General features: G+C 51.1%; 1 protein-coding gene across 1 annotated transcript; it reads right to left on the bottom strand.

Annotated features, from left to right (window-relative positions):
• Positions 1-81: 81 nt before the first annotated feature.
• Positions 82-17,060, bottom strand: trpt1 (tRNA phosphotransferase 1). The gene is made up of 7 exons (XM_063036435.1): positions 16,847-17,060; positions 16,560-16,641; positions 13,393-13,562; positions 3,658-3,835; positions 1,766-1,822; positions 627-737; positions 82-259 (listed from the first exon to the last, which is right to left on the bottom strand). Exons 1-7 carry the CDS (start codon positions 16,919-16,921, stop codon positions 237-239), a joined length of 696 nt encoding a protein of 231 aa, XP_062892505.1. The 5' UTR covers positions 16,922-17,060; the 3' UTR covers positions 82-236.
• Between the last annotated feature and the right edge of the window lie 2,152 nt (positions 17,061-19,212).

The raw sequence follows: 19,212 nt of genomic DNA, 5'->3' as shown, positions 1-19,212 counted from the left end.
GATTAATTTCTAAACCTCACCCGTTAAGAGTGCCAAGCCTGAATTAGGGAACTCAGCATGCAATGATGACGCTCTGCAGTCACACAGTAGTTGTATATTGCACTGAGAGAGAGGACAAAATAATCCAGTTGTTTCTGCTGCTACAGTGGTGGCCAGCACCCAATGATGAGTCTCTCTCTGCATTTAGAGTCCAGATGTCCCCCACTGCTGGTACACAATGCGCAGTCTGAGGCTTCTCACTGCAGGGGAAGCAATCGCCCTGCAGAACAAAACACAAACAGTTTCCAAAGGGGCTTGCCACAATCGGCAACCCCAACCCTATATACGCCATCCTCCTCACCCCAACAGCCCAATTCTGCCCCTAAGGCTGGAGATCCACCACATGAATTTTTTGGGAATCCGTTTGCTTGTGTATGGGTTTTTAAAAAGCTGACAGTCCGATCTAGTTCCTGCTCCTCCTAACCAGTTTCTCTGATTAAAAAGATATTAGGATACTGATCTATATACCCCAGGCAGATACCCCCACACTTTACTAAGAAGAGGGTATGGAAATTGGACAGAGTAAAGTGACATCCTACCCACAAAAACACCATCTGAGTGCAAAACAATCATTGTCAGAAACTCACTGGTTGGTTTTAACTGGAGAACTTTCTGGAAGTATTTTGGGGGTAAAACCCCATCTTCGTTGCCAGGAGTTAGTATCACCTGGTTGGTGGAGAGATAGAACGGTATCCCATCTGGGGGGAAAAAAGAACAGGAGATTCCCAAAGTTAGACTAGCTCCTGGGTCTGTGCTAACCACAGGTCAATGCACCGTAATGTCACCTGCCTATTTCCCTCCATTCCCTGCCTTAAACACCATTGTCATTTGTTTTTCCAGCAGCCTGTTTCAAGGACTCGGACTGTCTCCCCTATCTGTCCCTCTCATAATCTTATAAACCTCTATCAGATCTCCCCAGCGCTCCAGAGAAAACAACCCAAATTTGTCTGGCTTCTTCTGCAACGATACAACAGACGTAGCCAGACCACAGCTGCAACGTAACTTCCCGACTTGCTCAAGGCAAGTCTGCCGTACGTCATCCATCTTGAAAACAGAACACAGCCCCTTGGCACACAATGCTGTGCTGACCAACTCCCACATAGACCAGTTTCTTAAATGCCTCTACTACCACCCTTGGCGGTGTGTTCAACGCATCCCCCCCTCCACCCCATACTTTCCTCCAATCACCTTTAAAATTATGGCCCATCGTATTAGCCACTTCCACCCTGGGAGAAAGTCTCTGGCTGCCGACTTGATCTATGCTTATTATCATCTTTTACACCTCTAGTTCCTGCTCCACCCCAGAGAAAAAGCCCTCTAGCTCGCTCAACCTAACTTCAAGACCTGCTCTCCAATCCAGGCAGCATCCTGCTTAAATCTCCTCTGCACTCTCTCTAAAGCTTCCACATCCTTCCTACAGTGAGGTGACCAGAACTGAACACAATATTCCATGTGTGGTCTGACCAGGGTTTTATCGAGCTGCAACATTACCTCACGGCTCTTGAACTCAATCCCCTGATCACTGTCACCACCCTATCAACTTGTGTGGCACAATGGTTCCAACTCCAGTACTAATCCAGGGTCTGGGTTCACCTACAGGGCTCCTCAGACTGAGATAAATACTGGCACACCCCCGTTCGCTAACCTGGCCCAGCCTGTCCCTGCACTCAGAGCCAGCCTCCACTCTTCGTTCGGATCACAGGGAGAGGGACTGTGAGAGACTCACCGTTCAGAGCCTTCTCCAGCTCGACGAAGATCGCCAGTTCACAGCTGCTCCTCATTCCTGCGAGAGAGGACACGGGGCTGAGAGAAGGGCAACTCCGGAGATGACAACCGAGATGGACTTCCAGGCAGACCACACACCCCAGGGAAACCCCACAATACTCCGCTCTTTTTTCACACCACTTAGTTAATACGTTTTCTTTATATATTGTAATTTATAATACTACGTTACGCATCGCAATGTACTGCTGATGCAAAACAAACACAACATATGCCAGTGATATTAAACCTGATTCTGAAACAGTACTGCAGCAGTTAGTCCAGCGCTTCATAGCACTGGCGATCAACTCCTGGTGCAGTCTGTAAGGAGTTGGTATGTTCTCCCCAGACCACCTGGGTTCCCTCCCACATCCCAAAGCCGTTTGGGTTAGGGGGCTGTGGGCACGCCACGTTGGCGTCAGAAACGTGGCGACACATCCTCGGACTGCGTTGGTCATTAATGCAAACGATGTCTTTCACTGTGTTTCAATGTTGTCACGATGTACGTGGTAAATAATAATTAAAGATTGTTTAACATCATTTCCAGTAAAGGGAAACAAAATTGTTACTCCGGATCTGATGCAGCACAAATAAAAAACAGAATTTAAAAAAACACAATAAATATAAACAGATAAGATAGCTTATATACATAGATTGATTGTATGTCCATAAAGTGACTCTGGGCACAGCAGTGTCTGTACATAGGTGACTCTGACAGGAAATGATAAAGTAGTGGTGGTTGGGGGTGTGGATTAGTGGGTGGGGGGGGTGGCTCAGCCTCACTGCTTGGGGAAAACAACCATTTTTGAGTCTGGTGGTCCTGGCGTGGATGCTACGTAGCCTCCTCCCTCTTGGGAGTGGGAGGAACTGACAACGCTAACCTAATCTAATCCATAGCAACAGTTTGCCGATTTTAAATCCACTTTTTTGGGATCCGGACACCACGCAGCATTTGTTCTCTGCCGAGACCCTGAAGGGCCTGGCTGTGGGCTGAAGTTCGACACTCAGGGGCCACTTCAAAAATCCAATCAGCCAATCACGTGGCAGCAACTCCGCGCATAAGAGCACGTAGGCACGGTCAAGAGGTTCAGTTGTTGTTCAGACCAAACATCAGACTGGGGAAGGAGTGCGATCTAAGTCACCTTGACTGTGGAATGATTGTTAGTGCCAGACTGGTTTCTGAGTATCTCAGAAACTGCTGAGCTCGTGGGATTTTCACACACGAGAAGGGGTTCCAAGCCTTTTTTATGCCACGGACCAAGGGACCCATGAACCCCTGTTACAGAGATTACAGAGAATAGTGTGAAAAATTTGAAAAAACATCCATTGAGCTGGAGTTGTGTGGGTGAAAATGTATGCGAGAGGCCAGAGGAGAATGGCCAGACTGATTCAAGCTGATAGTAATCAGATAACCACGTGTTACAACAGCGGTGTGCAGAAGAGCATCTCTGAACGCACAGCACGTTGAACCTTGAAGTGGATGGGCTATGGAAACAAAAGACCATGGACACACACTCAGTGGCCATTTTATTAGGTACAGGAGGTACATAATTAATTACCCATTGCCTGTATATCCTACTAGCACCTTCCTCCTCCCCCAATCCCCCATCTTGTACATCTCTATCAAGTCACCTCTCATCCTCCTTCACTCCAGAGAGAAAAGCCCCACCTCGTTCAACCTCTCCTCACAAGACACGCTCTCTAATCCAGGCAGCATCCTGGTAAATCTCCTCTGCACCCTCTCTGATGCCAGAGTCAGAGAGGGCACCACCCACGCTACCAGACGCAGACACATCAGAGAGTCTCCCAGATGCGCTCATGTCTCGGCCAGAGGGCAGAAACGCTTTGTTAACTCACCGCTGATGACACTGCCGTCCTCGGGCAGTCCCGGAGCCAGGTGGATGTGCTGGCGAGCCTGGCGCCTCAGCCCCTGCGCCTTGATCAGGGGCCAGTGGCGGAGGTAGGTCCCGTGGACAGCCTGTGCTGGGAGATTGCCACCGCCCAGGGATATCGGGGTCAGTTCAAGCTCCTCCACCTTCCAACACAAACAGTTCGGAAAATTTACACAGAGTGAAGCTCCCTCTACACCATCCCATTACACACTCCCGGGGTCAGACACAGAGTGAAGCTCCCTCCCCACCGTCCCATCACACACTCCCCGGGTCAGACACAGAGTGAAGCTCCCTCCACACCGTCCCATCACACACTCCCGGGGTCAGACACAGAGTGAAGCTCCCTCCACACCGTCCCATCACACACTCCTGGGGTCAGACACAGAGTGAAGCTCCCTCCAAATTGTGCAGAGGATGCAGAGAGTCTGCAGAGAGATATACATAGGTTAAATCCATCTATATCTACCCTATATCTTACAGATAAGGTAGATAATCAGTTGGAGATTGACAGGTATGATGTTCTGGGCATCACTGAGTCATGGCTGGAAGATCACAGCTGGGAGTTTAACGTAGAAACATAGAAAACATACAGCACAATACAGGCCCTTCCGCCCACAAAGTTGTGCCGAACATGTCCCTAGCTTAGAAATTACTAGACTTACCCACACCCCTCTATGTTTCTAAGCTCCATGTACCTGTTCAGGGGTCTCTTAAAAGACCCTATCGTATCCGCCTCCACCACCGTTGCCGGCAGCCCATTCCACGCACTCACCACTCTCTGCATAAAAATTTACCCCTGACATCTCCTCTGTACCTACTCCCCAGCACCTTAAACCTGTGTCTTCTTGTGGCAACCATTTCAGCCCTGGGATAAAGCCTCTGACTATCCACACGATCAATGCCTCTCATCATCTTATACACCTCTATCAGGTCACCTCTCATCCTCCATCGCTCCAAGGAGAAAAGGTCAAGTTCACTCAACGTATTCTCATAAGGCATGCTCTCCAATCCAAGCAACATCCTTGTAAATCTCCTCTGCATGCTTTCTACGGTTTCCACATCCTTCCTGTAGTGAGGCGACAAGAACCGAGCACAGTACTCCAAGTGGGGTCTGACCAGGGTCCTATATAGCTGCAACATTACCTCTCGGCTCCTAAATTCAATTCCACGATTGATGAAGGCCAATACACCGTATGCCTTCTTAACCACAGAGTCAACTTGCACAGCAGCTTTGGGTGTCCTATGGACTCGGACCCCAGGATCCCTCTGATCCTTCACACTGCCAAGAGTCTTACCATTAATACTATATTCTGCCATCATATTTGACCTACCAAAATGAACCACCTCACACTTATCTGGGTTGAACTACATCTGCCACTTCTCAGCCCAGTTTTGCATCCTATCAATGTCCCGCTGTAACCTCTGACAGCCCTCCACACTGTCCACAACACCCCCAACTTCTGTGTCATCAGCAAGCTTACTAACCCATCCCTCCACTTCCTGATCCAGGTCATTTATAAAAATCACAAAGAGAAGGTGTCCCAGAACAGATCCCTGAGGCACTCCACTGGTCACTGACCTCCATGCAGAATATGACCCGTCTACAACCACTCTTTGCCTTCTGTGAGCAAGCCAGTTCTGGATCCACAAAGCAATGAACCCTTGGATCCCATGCCTCCTTACTTTCTCAATAAGCCTTGCATGGGGTACCTTATCAAATGCCTTGCTGAATTCCATATACACTACATCTACTGCTCTACCTTCATGAATGTGTTTAGTCACATCCTCAAAAAATTCAATCAGGCTGATAAGGCATGACCTGCCCTTGACAAAGCCATGCTGACTATTCATAATCATATTATACCTCTCCAAATGTTCATAAATCCTACCTCTCAGGATCTTCTCCATCAATTTACCAACCACTGAAGTAAGACTCACTGGTCTATAATTTCCTGGGCTATCTCTACTCCCTTTCTTGAATAAGGGAACAACATCCGCAACCCTCCAATCCTCTGAACCTCTCCTGTCCCCATTGATGATGCAAAGATCATCGCCAGAGGCTCATCAATCCTCTCCCTCGCCTCCCACAGGATCATCCGGTCCTGGCAACTTATCCAACCTGATGCTTTCCAACAGCTCCGGCGCATCCTCTTTCTTAATATCTACATGCTCAAGCTTTTCAGTCTGCTGCAAGTCATCCCTACAATCACCGAGATCCTTTTCCGCAGTGAATACTGAAGTGAAGTATTCATTAAGTACCTCTGCTATTTCCTCTGGTTCCATACACACTTTTCCACTGTCACACTTGATTGGTCCTATTCTCTCACGTCTTATCCTCTTGCTTTTCACATACTTGTAGAATGCCTTGGGGTTTTCTTTAATCTTGCCTGCCAAGGCCTTCTCATGGCCCCTTCTGGCTCTCCTAATTTCCTTCTTACGCTCCTTCCTGTTAGCCTTATAATCTTCCAGATTTCTAACATTACCTAGCTCTCTGAACCTTTTGTAAGCTTTTCTTTTCTTCTTGACTAGATTTATTACAGCCTTTGTACACCACAGTTCCTGTACCCTACCATAACTTCCCTGTCTCATTGGAACGTACCTATGCAGAACTCCACACAAATATCCCCTGAACATTTGCCACATTTCTTCCGTACTTTTCCCTGAGAATATCTGTTCCCAATTTAAGCTTCCAAGTTCCTGCCTGATATCCTCATAATTCCCCTTACTCCAATTAAATTCTTTCCTAACTTGTCTGTTCCTATCCCTCTCCAATGCTATGGTAAAGGAGATAGAATTGTGATCACTATCTCCAAAATGCTCTCCCACTGACAGATCTGACACCTGACCAGGTTCATTTCCCAATACCAGATCAAGTACAGCCTCTCCTCTTGTAGGTTTATCTACATACTGTGTCAGGAAACCTTCCTGAACACACCTAACAAACTCCACCCCATCTAAACCCCTTGCTCGAGGGAGATGCCAATCGACATTCGGGAAATTAAAATCTCCCATCACGACAACTCTTATTATTACACCTTTCCAGGATCTGTCTCGCTGTCTGCTCCTCAATGTCCCTGTTACTATTGGGTGGCCTATAAAAAACACCCAGTACAGTTATTGACCTCTTCCTGTTCCTAACCTCCACCCACAGAGACTCCGTAGACAATCCCTCCATGACTTCCTCCTTTTCTGCAGCCGTGACACTACCTCTGATCAACAGTGCCATGTCCCCACCTCTACTGCCTCCCTCCCTGTCCTTTCTGAAACATCTAAAACCTGGCACTTGAAGTAACCATTCCTGTCCCTGAGCCATCCAAGTCTCTGTAATGGCCACAACATCATAGCTCCAAGTACTGATCCACGCTCTAAGCTCATCCGCTTTCTTCACAATGTTCCTTTCGTTAAAACAGACACATCTCAAACCGTCAGTCTGAGCACGTACCTTCTCTATCACCTGCTTATCCTCCTTCACACACCATCTCCAAGCTTTCTCTATTTGTGAGCCAATCTGCTCTTCACCAGTCTCTTCAGTTCGGTTCCCACTGCCCAACAATTCTAGTTTAAACTCTCCCCAGTAGCAAACCTCCCTGCCAGGATATTGGTCCCTCTGGGACTCAAGTGCATCCGTCCTTTTTGTACAGGTCACACCTGCCCCAAAAGAGGTCTCAATGATCCAGAAATCTGAATCCCTGCCCCCTGCTCCAATCCCTCAGCCACACATTTATCCTCCACCGAACTCTGTTCCCATACTCACTGTCACATGGCACAGGCAGTAACCCCGAGATTACTACCTTTGAGGGCCTGTTTCTCAACTTCCTTCCTAACTCCCTGTCGTCTGTTTTCAGGTCCTCCTCCCTTTTCCTACCTATGTCATTGGTACCAATATGTACCACGACCTCTGGCTGTTCACCTTCCCACTGCAGGATATCGTGGACGCGATCTGAAACATCCTGGATCCTGGCACCTGGGAGGCAAACTACCATCCGTGTTTCTTTTCTGCATCCACAGAATCGCCCGTCTGTCCCACTAACTATAGAGTCCACTATACTGCTGCCATCCTCTTCCTTTCCCTACCCTTCTGAGCCACAGGGCCAGACTCTAAGCCAGAGGTGCGGCCACTGTTGTTTCCCCCCAGGTAAGCTGTCCCCCCTAACAGTACTCAAACAGGAGTACTTAATGTCAAGGGGTACAGCCACAGGGGTACTCTCTAATACCTGTCTCTTCTCCTTCCCTCTCCTGACTGTGACCCACTTGTCTGTCTCTCATAGCCCCAGTGTGACCACCTGCCTACAACTCCTTTCTATCACCTCCTCGCTCTCCCTGACCAGACGAAGGTCATCGAGCTGCAACTCCAATTCCCTAACGCGATCCCTTAGGAGCCACAGCTCGACACACCGGGTGCAGATATGTCCGTCCAGGAGGCTGGGAGACTCCAGGACCTCCCACATCTGGCACCGAGCACAGAAAACCGGCCTCACACACACACACACACACACACACACACAACTTCGTTTCCACAATTAACACAGGTAAACCTACTTCGCCTCATTACCGCCTAAGCCCGTTGAGACAAAGCCCTATCAGTCTGCCACCTCTCACTGCGCTGCCCACTCCAAAAGATGCCCACTGGAAATGGCGGTCTTCTTTTTAAACTTTTCCCGCTGCACTGGCTGACGTCACGCACCTGCGCAGTCTTGCCTCTCTTTTACCCCGAGCAGTAAAACTGCCTTCGCTCCGGAAAGCCTTAGCTGTTCACCCGCAGCCTTCTTGCTCCGTATCATTCAAGGATACACATTATATTGAAGTGACAGGCAGGTAGGCAGAGGGGGTTGGGGGGCTCTGTTGGTAAAAAATTAAATCAGCTCCTTAGAAAAAGGTGACTAAGATCGGAAGATGTAGGATCATTGTGGGTAGAGCTCAGGAAATGCAAGGGTAAAAGGCCTATAAAGAGTAGCCAGGATGTGGGCTACAAACTACAACAGGAGATAGAAAATGCATGCCAAAAGGGCAATGTTACAATAGTCATGGGGGATTTCAATATGCAGGTAGGTTGGGAAAATCAGGTTGGCGCTGGATCCCCAGAGAGAGAATTTGTAGATTCCTATGAGAATTCCTAGAGCAGCTTGAGGTTGAGCCCACTAGGGGATCAGCTTTTCTGGATTGGGTGTTGATTAGGGAGCTTAAGGTAAAGGAACCACTGGGAAACAATAAGACCATAAGTCACAGGAGCAGAATTAGGCCATTTGGCCCATCAAGTCTGCTCTTCCATTCAATCATGGCTGATCCTTTCTCCCTCTCGTCAACCCCCATTCCATGGCCTTCTCCCCGTAACCTTTGATGTCATGTCCAATCAAGAACCTATCAATCTCTGCCTTAAATACACCCAACGACCTGGCCTGCACGGCTGTGTGTCGCAACAAATTCCACAAATTCACCACCCTCTGGCTAAAGAAATTTCTCTGCATCTGTTTTGAAAGGGCACTTCCGCCATGCCCTCTTGTCCTAGACTCTCCCACCACGGGAAACATCCTTTCCACATCTACTCTGTCTAGGCCTTTCAACATTCGAAAGGTTTCAATGAGATTCCCCCGCTCATCCTTCTAAATTCCACTGAGTACAGACCCAGAGCTATCAAAAGTCCCTTTCGCTCCTGGAATCATCCTTGTGAACCTCCTCTGGACTCTCTCCAATGCCAGCACATCTTTTCTAAGATGAGGGGCCCAAAACTGTTCACAATACTCAAGGTGAGGCCTCACCTGTGCCTTATAAAGCCTCAGCATCACATCCCTGCTCTTGTATTCTAGACCTCTTGAAATGAATGCTGACACTGATCATAATATGATAGACATTGTCTTGTGGTTTGAGAGGGAGAAATTAAAGTCAGATCTATCAGTATCACAGTGGAGTAAAGGGAATTACAGAGGCGTGAGAGAGGAGCTGGCCGAAGTTGACTGGAAAGGGACACTAGCAAGAATGATGGTAGAACAGCAACAGATAAAGTTTCCAGGAGCAATCTCAAAGATGCAAGATATATACTTCCTGAACGAAGCAGTGTTCTAAAGACACCACGACAGAACTGAGGCTGGAAAGCAACGCTAAGGCAGACATCCCACCTCTCCCGGAACTTCCGGGAGTCTCCCGCATATGAATAGTGGCTCCCTGATGCCCGCAAATTATATACAATATCACGAAAATCAATTTTTTTGAGAGCGAGCGAGAGAAAACAAGAGAGAACGCGCGAGTGACCAAAGAGAGAGAGCGCGCGTGAGAGAGAGCTCGAGAGCAAGCAAGCGAGCGTGAGAGAGAGCGTGCGAGCGAGAGCGAAAGCAAGCGAGACAGCGCGAGTGATGAGAGAGAGAGACAGCGCGCCATGGTGGAGTGTTCCAAAAAAAATATAAAACATACGTCACCCCAGACTACACTAAAGTGTACCCCTGCCTAATAGGGGTCAAAATAGTGACAGTGTTGCTCGCTGCACTGTTTGCAACAGTGACTTTTCTATTTTCCATGGTGGGTTAAGACTGTAAAAGACATGTTGAGGTGAGTTTAACAGGTGTCATTCGTTCATTAGCATAGCTAACGTTATTTAAACTAGCTGGCCGGCTGCTAAGGAGCTACTCTATTGCAGACATCCCACCTCTCCTGGAAGTCTCCCGCAAATTGATGGCGCTACCTCCTTGAGATGAGTTTTTGCAGGGTGGGATGTCTGTTAAGGCCAACATAAAAACATAACAGAGAGCACATAGAGTAAAAATTAGTGAGATGTTAAAGGATTGGGAAACTTTGGAAAAAAAAAGCAACAGCCATAAGAAGCAAAAAGATGAAATATCAAGTCGATAGTATCAAAGAGGGTACCAAGTTTTTCTTTTCTAGATATATAAAAGAGTAAAGGGAGGTGAGGGTAGATATCAGACTGCTGGAAAATGTTCCTGGAGAGGTACCAATGGGGGACAAGGAGATGGCAGACAGACTGAGTAAGTATTTTGCACTTCTTCACTGTGGAAGACTCTAGCCGTATGCCTGATGCTCGAGAGTGTCAGGGGGCGGTAGTGGCTGCAGTTTCTACTACTGGGGCGAAGATCCTCGGGAAGCTGAAAGGTCTGAAGGTAGACGAGTCACCTGGACGAGATGGACTACACCCCAGGGTTCTGAAAGAGGTGGTTGAAGAGATTGTGGAGGAATTACTAATGATCTTTCAAGAATCACTAGGTTCAGGCATGGTTCTGGGAGGTTGGAAAATTGCAAATGTCACTCCATTTCAAGAAGGGAGAGAGGGAGAAGAAAGGAAATTATAAGGCAGTTAGTCTGACCTCAGTGGTTGGGAAGATGTTGGAGTCGATTGTCAAGGATGAGGTTTTGGGGTACTTGGAGGCACATGATAAAACAGGCTGTAGTCAGCATGGTTCCCTTAAGGGAAAATTTTGCCTGACAAATTCGTTGGAATTCTTTGAAGAAATAACAGGCAGGATAGACAAAGGAGAATCAGTTGATGTTGTGTACTTGGATTTTCAGAAGGCCTTTGACAACGTGCCACACATGAGGCTGCTTAGCAAGATAAGAGCCCATGGTATTACAGGAAAGATTCTAGCATGGATAAAGCAGTTGCTGACTGGCAGGAGACAAAGAGTGGGAATAAAGGGAGCCTTTTCCGGTGGCTATCAGTGACCAGTGGGTTCCACGGGGGTCTGCGTTGGGACCAATCATATTTATGTGATATATCAATGATTTGGATAATGGAATTGATGTCTTTGTTGAAAAGTTTGCAGCTGATATGAAGATAGGTGGAGGGGCAGGTAGTTTTGAGGAAGTAGAGAGGCTACGGAAGGACTTAGTGAGATTAGGAGGACGGGCAAAGAAATGGCAGATGGAACACAGTGTTAGGAAGTGTTTGGTCATGTACTTTGAGAAGGAATAGAACTTCAGTTATTTTATAAACAGGGAGAAAATTCAGAAAACTGAGGTGCAAGGGGACTTCGGGGAGTCCTTACTCATGATTCCCTAAAGGTTAACTTGCAGGTTAAATCCGCGGTGAGGAAGGAAAATGCAACGTTAGCATTCATTTTGAGTGAACTAGAATATAGAATCAAGGATGTAATGTTGAGACTTTATAAAGCACTGATGAGGCCTCACTTGGAGTATAGTGAGCAGGTTTGGGCCCAGTATTTAAGAAAGGAAGGGCTGATATTGGAGACAGTTCACAAAAATGATTCCAGGAATGAAAGGCTTATGATATGAGGGTGTTTGATGGTTCTGGGCCTTTACACACCGGAGTTTGGAAGAATCTCATTGAAACCTATCGAATGTTTAAAGGCCGAGATAGAGTGGATGTGGAGAGGATGTTTCCTATAGTGGGGGAGTCTGGGACCAGAGGACACAGATAGAGTGGATGTGGAGAGGATGTTTCCTATAGTGGGGGAGTCTGGGACCAGAGGACACAGATAGAGTGGATGTGGAGAGGATGTTTCCTATAGTGGGGGAGTCTAGGAACAGAGGACACAGATAGAGTGGATGTGGAGAGGATGTTTCCTATAGTGGGGAGTCTAGTACCAGAGGACACAGATAGAGTGGATGCGGAGAGGATACTCCCCGTAGTGGGGAGGTCTAGGACTAGAGGGTGTCATCTCTGAACCAGGGTCGAACACTTAAAACGGAGATGAGGAGAATTCTTTTTTTTAGCTGAGGGGTGGTGAATTTGTGGAATTCATTGCCACAGACAGCTGTGGAAGCCAAGTCATTGGGTATATTTAAGGCGGAGGTTGATAGGTTCCTGATTAGTCAAGGTGTCAAAGGTTACGGGGAGAAGGCCGGAGAATGGAGTTGAGAGTAAATCAGCCATGATGAAATGGCAGAACAGACTCGATGGGCTGAATGGCCTGATTATGCTCCTATGTCCTATGATCTAATGGTTGTACTCAATCTGACTTGGACCACAAGTCATAGGAGCTGAATTAGGCCATTCAGCCCATCGAGTATGCTCCACCATTCCATCATGGCTGGTTTACTATCCCTCTCAACCCCATTCTCCTGCCTTCTCCCCGTAACCTTTGACACCCTGGCTGATCAGGAACCTTTCAACCTCCATCTTCAATATATCCAATGACTTGGTCATCAAGCTCCACAGATTCACTACTCCCCGTCTGAAGAGATTCCTCCTCACCTCACCAACGCTGGTGAATGTGAGGTCATCCACTGTGGAAGGATCAGTTTATTCTCGAAATCGTGAAAGGCCGCAGCGTGACTTTGTGCGGGGGGTGGGGGCGCCCGCGAACACATCGCAGAGGGTGGGTTTGCAGGTGCAACGGGTGATCAACGGAACGCTGATCTCCACTGCAAGAGGGTTAGAATGCAAGAGCAGAGAGGTTATGCTGCAGCTGTCGTAGAATCTCATCTGCACGATCGCACCCTTCCTATTCCCGAGTTCAACCCAAACAGACTCAGTGTGTGACCCCTCCGTTGTGTCTCCCCTGAGTGCAGTCGCGATATTGTCGCTGCAACCCCTCCCCACCAACCTCTCCCCACAAATCCGACCCTCAAGTCCCGGTAACACCCTCGTTGATTTTCTCTGCGCTCTTTCAGTCTTTTTGTTTGGCATCTTTCTGGCAGGTAAGGCAACCAAACCAGCGCACGCCACACCCCCAAACCAGGCCTCACCCAGGTCTCGTCCGGCTCCGACCGACTCCGGCCCCGAGTTCTCGCGTACCTGCAGCGTGTGCCCCTGGTTGGCCCGGATCTGCAGCGAGCCAGTCGCGGGGTCCGTGTGCAGGGCGAACCGCCGCTTGTCGTTTGTGTCCACCACCCGCTGGACGTCCTGTAGCGTGTAACGCCTGAACTGGGGGTGTCGCAGAATGGCGTCGACGGGCAGGAATCCGTCTGCGGGGAGAACAGGCTGATGTTACGTACTGAAGGTGACCGAACAGTGTCTGCGGGGAGAACGGCAGACGTTACTGTACTGGGGGGGCAGCCGAACGGCGTCTGTGGGAGAACGGGCAGACGTTACTATACTGGGGGGGCAGCCGAACGGCGTCTGTGGGAGAACGGGCAGACGTTACTGTACTGGGGGGGGCAGCTGAACGGCGTCTGTGGGAGAACGGGCAGACGTTACTGTACTGGGGGGGGCAGCCGAACGGCGTCTGTGGGAGAACGGGCAGACGTTACTATACTGGGGGGGCAGCCGAACGGCGTCTGTGGGAGAATGGGCAGACGTTACTGTACTGGGGGGTGGCAGAGCGGCGTCTGCGGGAGAACGGGCAGACGTTACTGTACTGGGGGGGCAGCCGAATGGCGTCTGTGGAAGAATGGGCAGACGTTACTGTACTGGGGGGTGGCAGAGCGGCGTCTGCGGGAGAACGGGCAGACGTTACTGTACTGGGGGGGGCAGCCGAATGGCGTCTGTGGGAGAATGGGCAGACGTTACTGTACTGGGGGGCGGCCGAACGGCGTCTGTGGGAGAATGGACAGACATTACTGTACTCTGGCAGCCAAACAGCGTCTGTGGGAGAACGGGCAGACGTTACTGTACTGGGGGGGCAGCCGAACGGCGTCTGTGGGAGAATAGGCAGACGTTACTGTACTGGGGGATGGCAGAGCGGCGTCTGTGGGAGAGCGGGCAGACGTTACTGTACTGGGGGCAGCCGAACAGCATCTGTGGAAGAATGGGCAGACGTTACTGTACTGGGGGGGGGGCGGCAGAGCGGCGTCTGTGGGAGAATGGGCAGACGTTACTGTACTGGGGGACGGCAGAGCGGCGTCTGCGGGAGAATGGGCAGGCGTTACTGTACTGGGGGGGGCGGCCGAACGGCGTCTGCGGGAGAATGGGCAGGCGTTACTGTACTGGGGGGGCGGCCGAACGGCGTCTGCGGGAGAATGGGCAGACGTTACTGTACTGGGGGGGCGGTAGAGCGGCGTCTGCGGGAGAACAGGCAGACGTTACTGTACTGGGGGACGGCAGAGCGGCGTCTGCGGGAGAACGGCAGACATTACTGTACTGGGGGAAGGCAGAGCGGCGTCTGCGGGAGAATGGGCAGACGTTACTGTACTGGGGGGGCGGCAGAGCGGCGTCTGCGGGAGAACAGGCAGACGTTACTGTACTGGGGGGGCGGCAGAGCGGCGTCTGCAGGAGAACAGGCAGACGTTACTGTACTGGGGGGCGGCTGAACGGCGTCTGTGGGAGAACGGGCAGACACTACGTACTGGGGGCGGCAGAGCAGCGTACCCCCAAACATACTCCCCTAACTCTGCAGAGGACAGGGCCACAGAGCACTACAGCACAGAAACAGACCTCTCGGCCCATCCGGTCTGTACTGAAGTGTTATTCTGCCTAGTGCTATCATCTTGTGCCAGGACCATAGCTCTCCACACCCCTCCCATTCACGTACTAATCTAAATTCCTCTTACGTTGAAATCGAGCTCGCGTCCACCACTTGTGCTGTCTGCTCATTTCACATTCTTGCCACCCTCTGAGTGAAGTTTCCCCTCGTGTTCCCCTTAAACTTCTCACCTTTCACCCTTTAACCTGTGACCTCTGGTTGTAGTCCCACCCAACCTCAATGGAAAAAGTCTGCTGGCATTTACCCGATCTATCCCCCTCAGAATTTTGTCAACCTCCATCAAATCTCCTCTCAATCTTCTATGTTCCAACGTATGAAGTCTTAACCTATTCAGTCTTTCCTTATAGACAACAGACAATAGGTGCAGGAGTAGGCCATTCAGCCCTTCGAGCCAGCACCACCATTCACTGTGATCATGGCTGATCATCCACAATCAGAACCCTTTTCCTGCCTTCTCCCCGTATCCCTTCACTCCGCTATCTTTAAGAGCTCTATCTAACTCTTTCTTGAAAGAATCCTGAGAATTGGCCTCCACTGCCTTCTGGGGCAGAGCATTCCACAGATCCACAACTCTCTGGGTGAAAAAGTTTTTCCTCAACTCCGTTCTAAATGGCCTACCCCTTATTCTCAAACTGTGGCCTCTGGTTCTGGGCTCCCCCAACATCGGAATCATGTTTCCTGCCTCCAGCATGTCCAATCCCTTAATAATCTTACATGTTTCAATCAGATCCCCTCTCATCCTTCTAAATTCCAGTGTATACAAGCCCAGCCGCTCCAATCTTTCAACATATGGCAGTCAGGTCTTATAACTCAGGTCATCAAGTCCCGGCAACATGCTTGTAAATTCTCTCCGGGCTCGTTCAGTCTTATTGAGATCCTTCCTGTCGGTGGGTGACCAGCACCGAGCACAATCAGAAGCTTCCAATGGCAGAGTATCACAGCAGTTTGCACAAACCGTTACAGCGCCAGCGACCCCGGGTCCAGCCCCTGCCACCGTCTGCCAGAGGTGACCGCGCGGCTGTCCTCTGCTTCCCTCCCCCATCCCAAAGACGTAGGGGTTAGGGTCGGTGAGCTGTGGTCGTGCTGTGTTGGAACTGGGAGCGTGGAGACGCTTGACCCCAGCACGTCCCCAGACTGCGTTGGTTGCTGACGGAAAACGATGCATTTCACTGTGCGTGTGACAAATGAAGCCAATCTTTAAAACTTCCCCTTCCCAATCGGTCCCGCCCCGCTGTTGTGTGTCCCTCTACCCACCATTGTTCCCGTTCCATCACCTTTCCCACCCAACACAACCTCCTGATGAAGAGTCTCGGCCTGAAACGTCGACTGTTTATTCACCTCCACAGACGCTGCCCGACCTGCTGAGTTCCTCCTTTGTGTGTGTTGCTCCGGATTTCCAGCACCGGTACAATCTCTCACGTTTCTCCTCACACACCTCTTCCCTTCTCTATCCCGATATTCCGATTCCCTGCCTCAGCATATCACAACTACAAGAGACACCCCACACCCTCCGCAGCCAGGGAAGCCCCCTGGCCCCTACCTTTCTGCAACTCCAGGCCGAGCTGAGTGGCTCCGTGCCGGAGGGCGTATGAGAGAGCCTTGGACAGCCGGACGTCGGGATCCTGTGGACAGACAGGGAGCGGTCAGCGGGACGTTGACAGAAATGAGATACGGGACAGGGAGGGGTCAGAAGTTCACGGGAGGGATCACGGGGAATGGAGAGGGATCAGGGGGACGTTCAGATGTCAGGGTCAAGGGATACAGGGAGGGGTCAGGGATCAGGGGTACAGAGAGGAATCAGTGAGACACAGAGGTCGAACCACCCACCTGCTCTCGGCCTGGTCTGTGTCGGCCTCTCCTTCCCCGAGGCTGGGCTTCCCCTTCCTCCCGCTCCCTCTGCATCGCTGCGTCCCAGTGCTGGAAACAAGGCAGTGAGGGGCCGTCCGAAACCGAGGAAGGAGGTGGGGAAAAGATGAAAGCTCAGTCCCTTTTCCCCAGTCTGCTCCTCACTCTCCTCTCACTCAACCATCTCCCCCCCCTCCATTCTGCTCCCCTGCCCTCCCCTACTCCCTTCCATCCTCCCCGTCCCTTTCCTCCCACTCCCCTTCCTTGCTTTCCTCTCTCCTCTCCCTACCCCTCTTCTCCCCTTCTTCCCCTCCCTCTTCCCCTTCTTCCCTATCCTCCCTCCTCGCTTTCCCCCTCCCTTTATTCCCTCCCTACCTTTTCCCCCTTCCTTTTTCTCCCCATCTTCCTTGCTTTCCCCTCCATCCCCTTCTTCCCCTCCCTCCCTCCCCTTCTTCCCCTCCTTCCTCTACCCCCTCCTTCTTCCCCTCCCTCCCTTTCCCCTTCTTCCCCTCCCTCCCCTTCTTCCCCTCCCTCCCCTTCTTCCCCTCCCTTCCTCCTCTTCCCCTCCCTCCTCCTCTTCCTCCTTCCTCCCCTCCCTCCCCTCTCCCCTCCCCTCCCTCCCCTCCTCGTCTCGTCTTTTCCCCTCCTCCCTCCCCTTCACCACTACCTCAGACTCCACCGGAAGTGCAATTCCCCGCTCCGGCCGTCAGAGGGAAGCTCGGCCACGCAGGCGCAGTGAGCGGCCCGGGCCCGCCGGCGCCCCCTGACGGCCGGGCGGTGTCGCTTCAGCCCGCCGGCTCAGCGCTCGCCTGGGTGTCTCCCGGGTCCTGCGCTCCCTCGGTGCATGGCGGGGCGCTGCCGGCTGCCCCGAGTGTGTCCCCCCACCCCCCGGCTCCTCCGTTACTCCCCACGTCCCAGTGACAGCACGGGCCAGTACCGGGGTGGGGGCTGGAACTTGTGGGGAGTGGGGAACAGTCGATGTGAATGAAGGGCAAATGGGATGAGATCAGAGTCAGTGACTGGCTGTGGGCTAGAATGGACTTGATGAGGCGAAGGGCCTACTTGTGCATTGCAAGTCCGTTCCCCGAACGCCCTTACCCTTACCTGTCCAACTGCAGCGCAAGTCCACCTTCCCCACCCACACCATCCCACCCCGTCCCATTCTCTGGGTCACACTCCTCCTGAATCCTCTCTCGGTCTCTTCCTGACCAATTTATATCGGCAGAGTGAGGCGGTGGGAGCAGATTTGAGGCGATGCGGTGATCCTTCGTTGCTCGGTTCACTGTTACCCGTGGAAAATGCGCCTCACCCGAGGTTTCGCCCAGCACCATCCCGGACACAGATACAGAAAGCTGCCGGGAAAGGGGCCAGCCCACCCACCCGATCACAGACTGTTCGTCCCACTCCCGTCAGGACAAAAAGCTTCCAGTCCAGGACCAGCAGACTCAAAAACAGTTACTCCCCCCCAAGCAGTGAGGCTGATCGACCCCTCCACCCACCGACCCACCCCTCCACACCCCCAAACACCACTACCTTATCATTTCCTGTCAGTCACCCTGTGTACAGACACTCCTGTGCCCAGTCACTTCACGGACATACAATCAATCTATGTGTCTTATGTATTTATATTTACTGTGTTCCTCCTCTTATTTTTTTCTGTGCGCTGCACTGGGTCCGGAGTAACGATTATTTTGTTCTCCTTTATACTTTTGTGCGGGAAATGACTTCAAACAATCTTGAAACTCACTAACGCAGAACAATTCTGTACAGGTGCAGGCCCTTCGGCCCACGGTATCTGTACTGGCCCTGATGCCAATTTAACCAATGCACACGGTCTGTCCGTGGGCCTAACTGCATCTTAATTGCTGCCCCTGGCCATTCACTCCGTGACCCCCCACTCTCTGCGTTTGGGGAAAGACTTGCTCACCTCATCTCCTTTAAACCTCCCCCCTTTCACCTTGAAAACTCCACCCACGAGTATTTGCTATCCTCTCCCCGGGAGAGAGGACCGCCTGCGAGTTTGGGGCCCGAGGACTGCCTGCGTTTGAGTGGCTGGGAAGGTGAGGGTGAAGCCGGGAGGGTGGGAGAGGTCAGGGGGCTGGAGAGGAGAGACTCTGATAGGAGGGGAGAGTGGACCATGCGAGATGGGATAGGCAGGTGAGAAGTGAAAGGACAGAGTGGGGAATGGATGGGTGGGGGGGGGAGTTTTTGTTCATCGTTAAGAGAAATCGATATTTACGCCATTGGGACGGAGGCTACCCGGAATATAAGGTGTTACTTCCCCACTCCGAAGGTGGCCTCAAATCAGCACAGGAGGCGGCCATGGACCGGCACGTCGGAGCAGGAAT

Source organism: Mobula hypostoma, chromosome 30, assembly GCF_963921235.1.
Source record: "Mobula hypostoma chromosome 30, sMobHyp1.1, whole genome shotgun sequence".
In the NCBI taxonomy this organism is placed as follows: domain Eukaryota; kingdom Metazoa; phylum Chordata; class Chondrichthyes; order Myliobatiformes; family Myliobatidae; genus Mobula; species Mobula hypostoma.
This window is presented reverse-complemented; position numbering and strand designations above follow the sequence as displayed.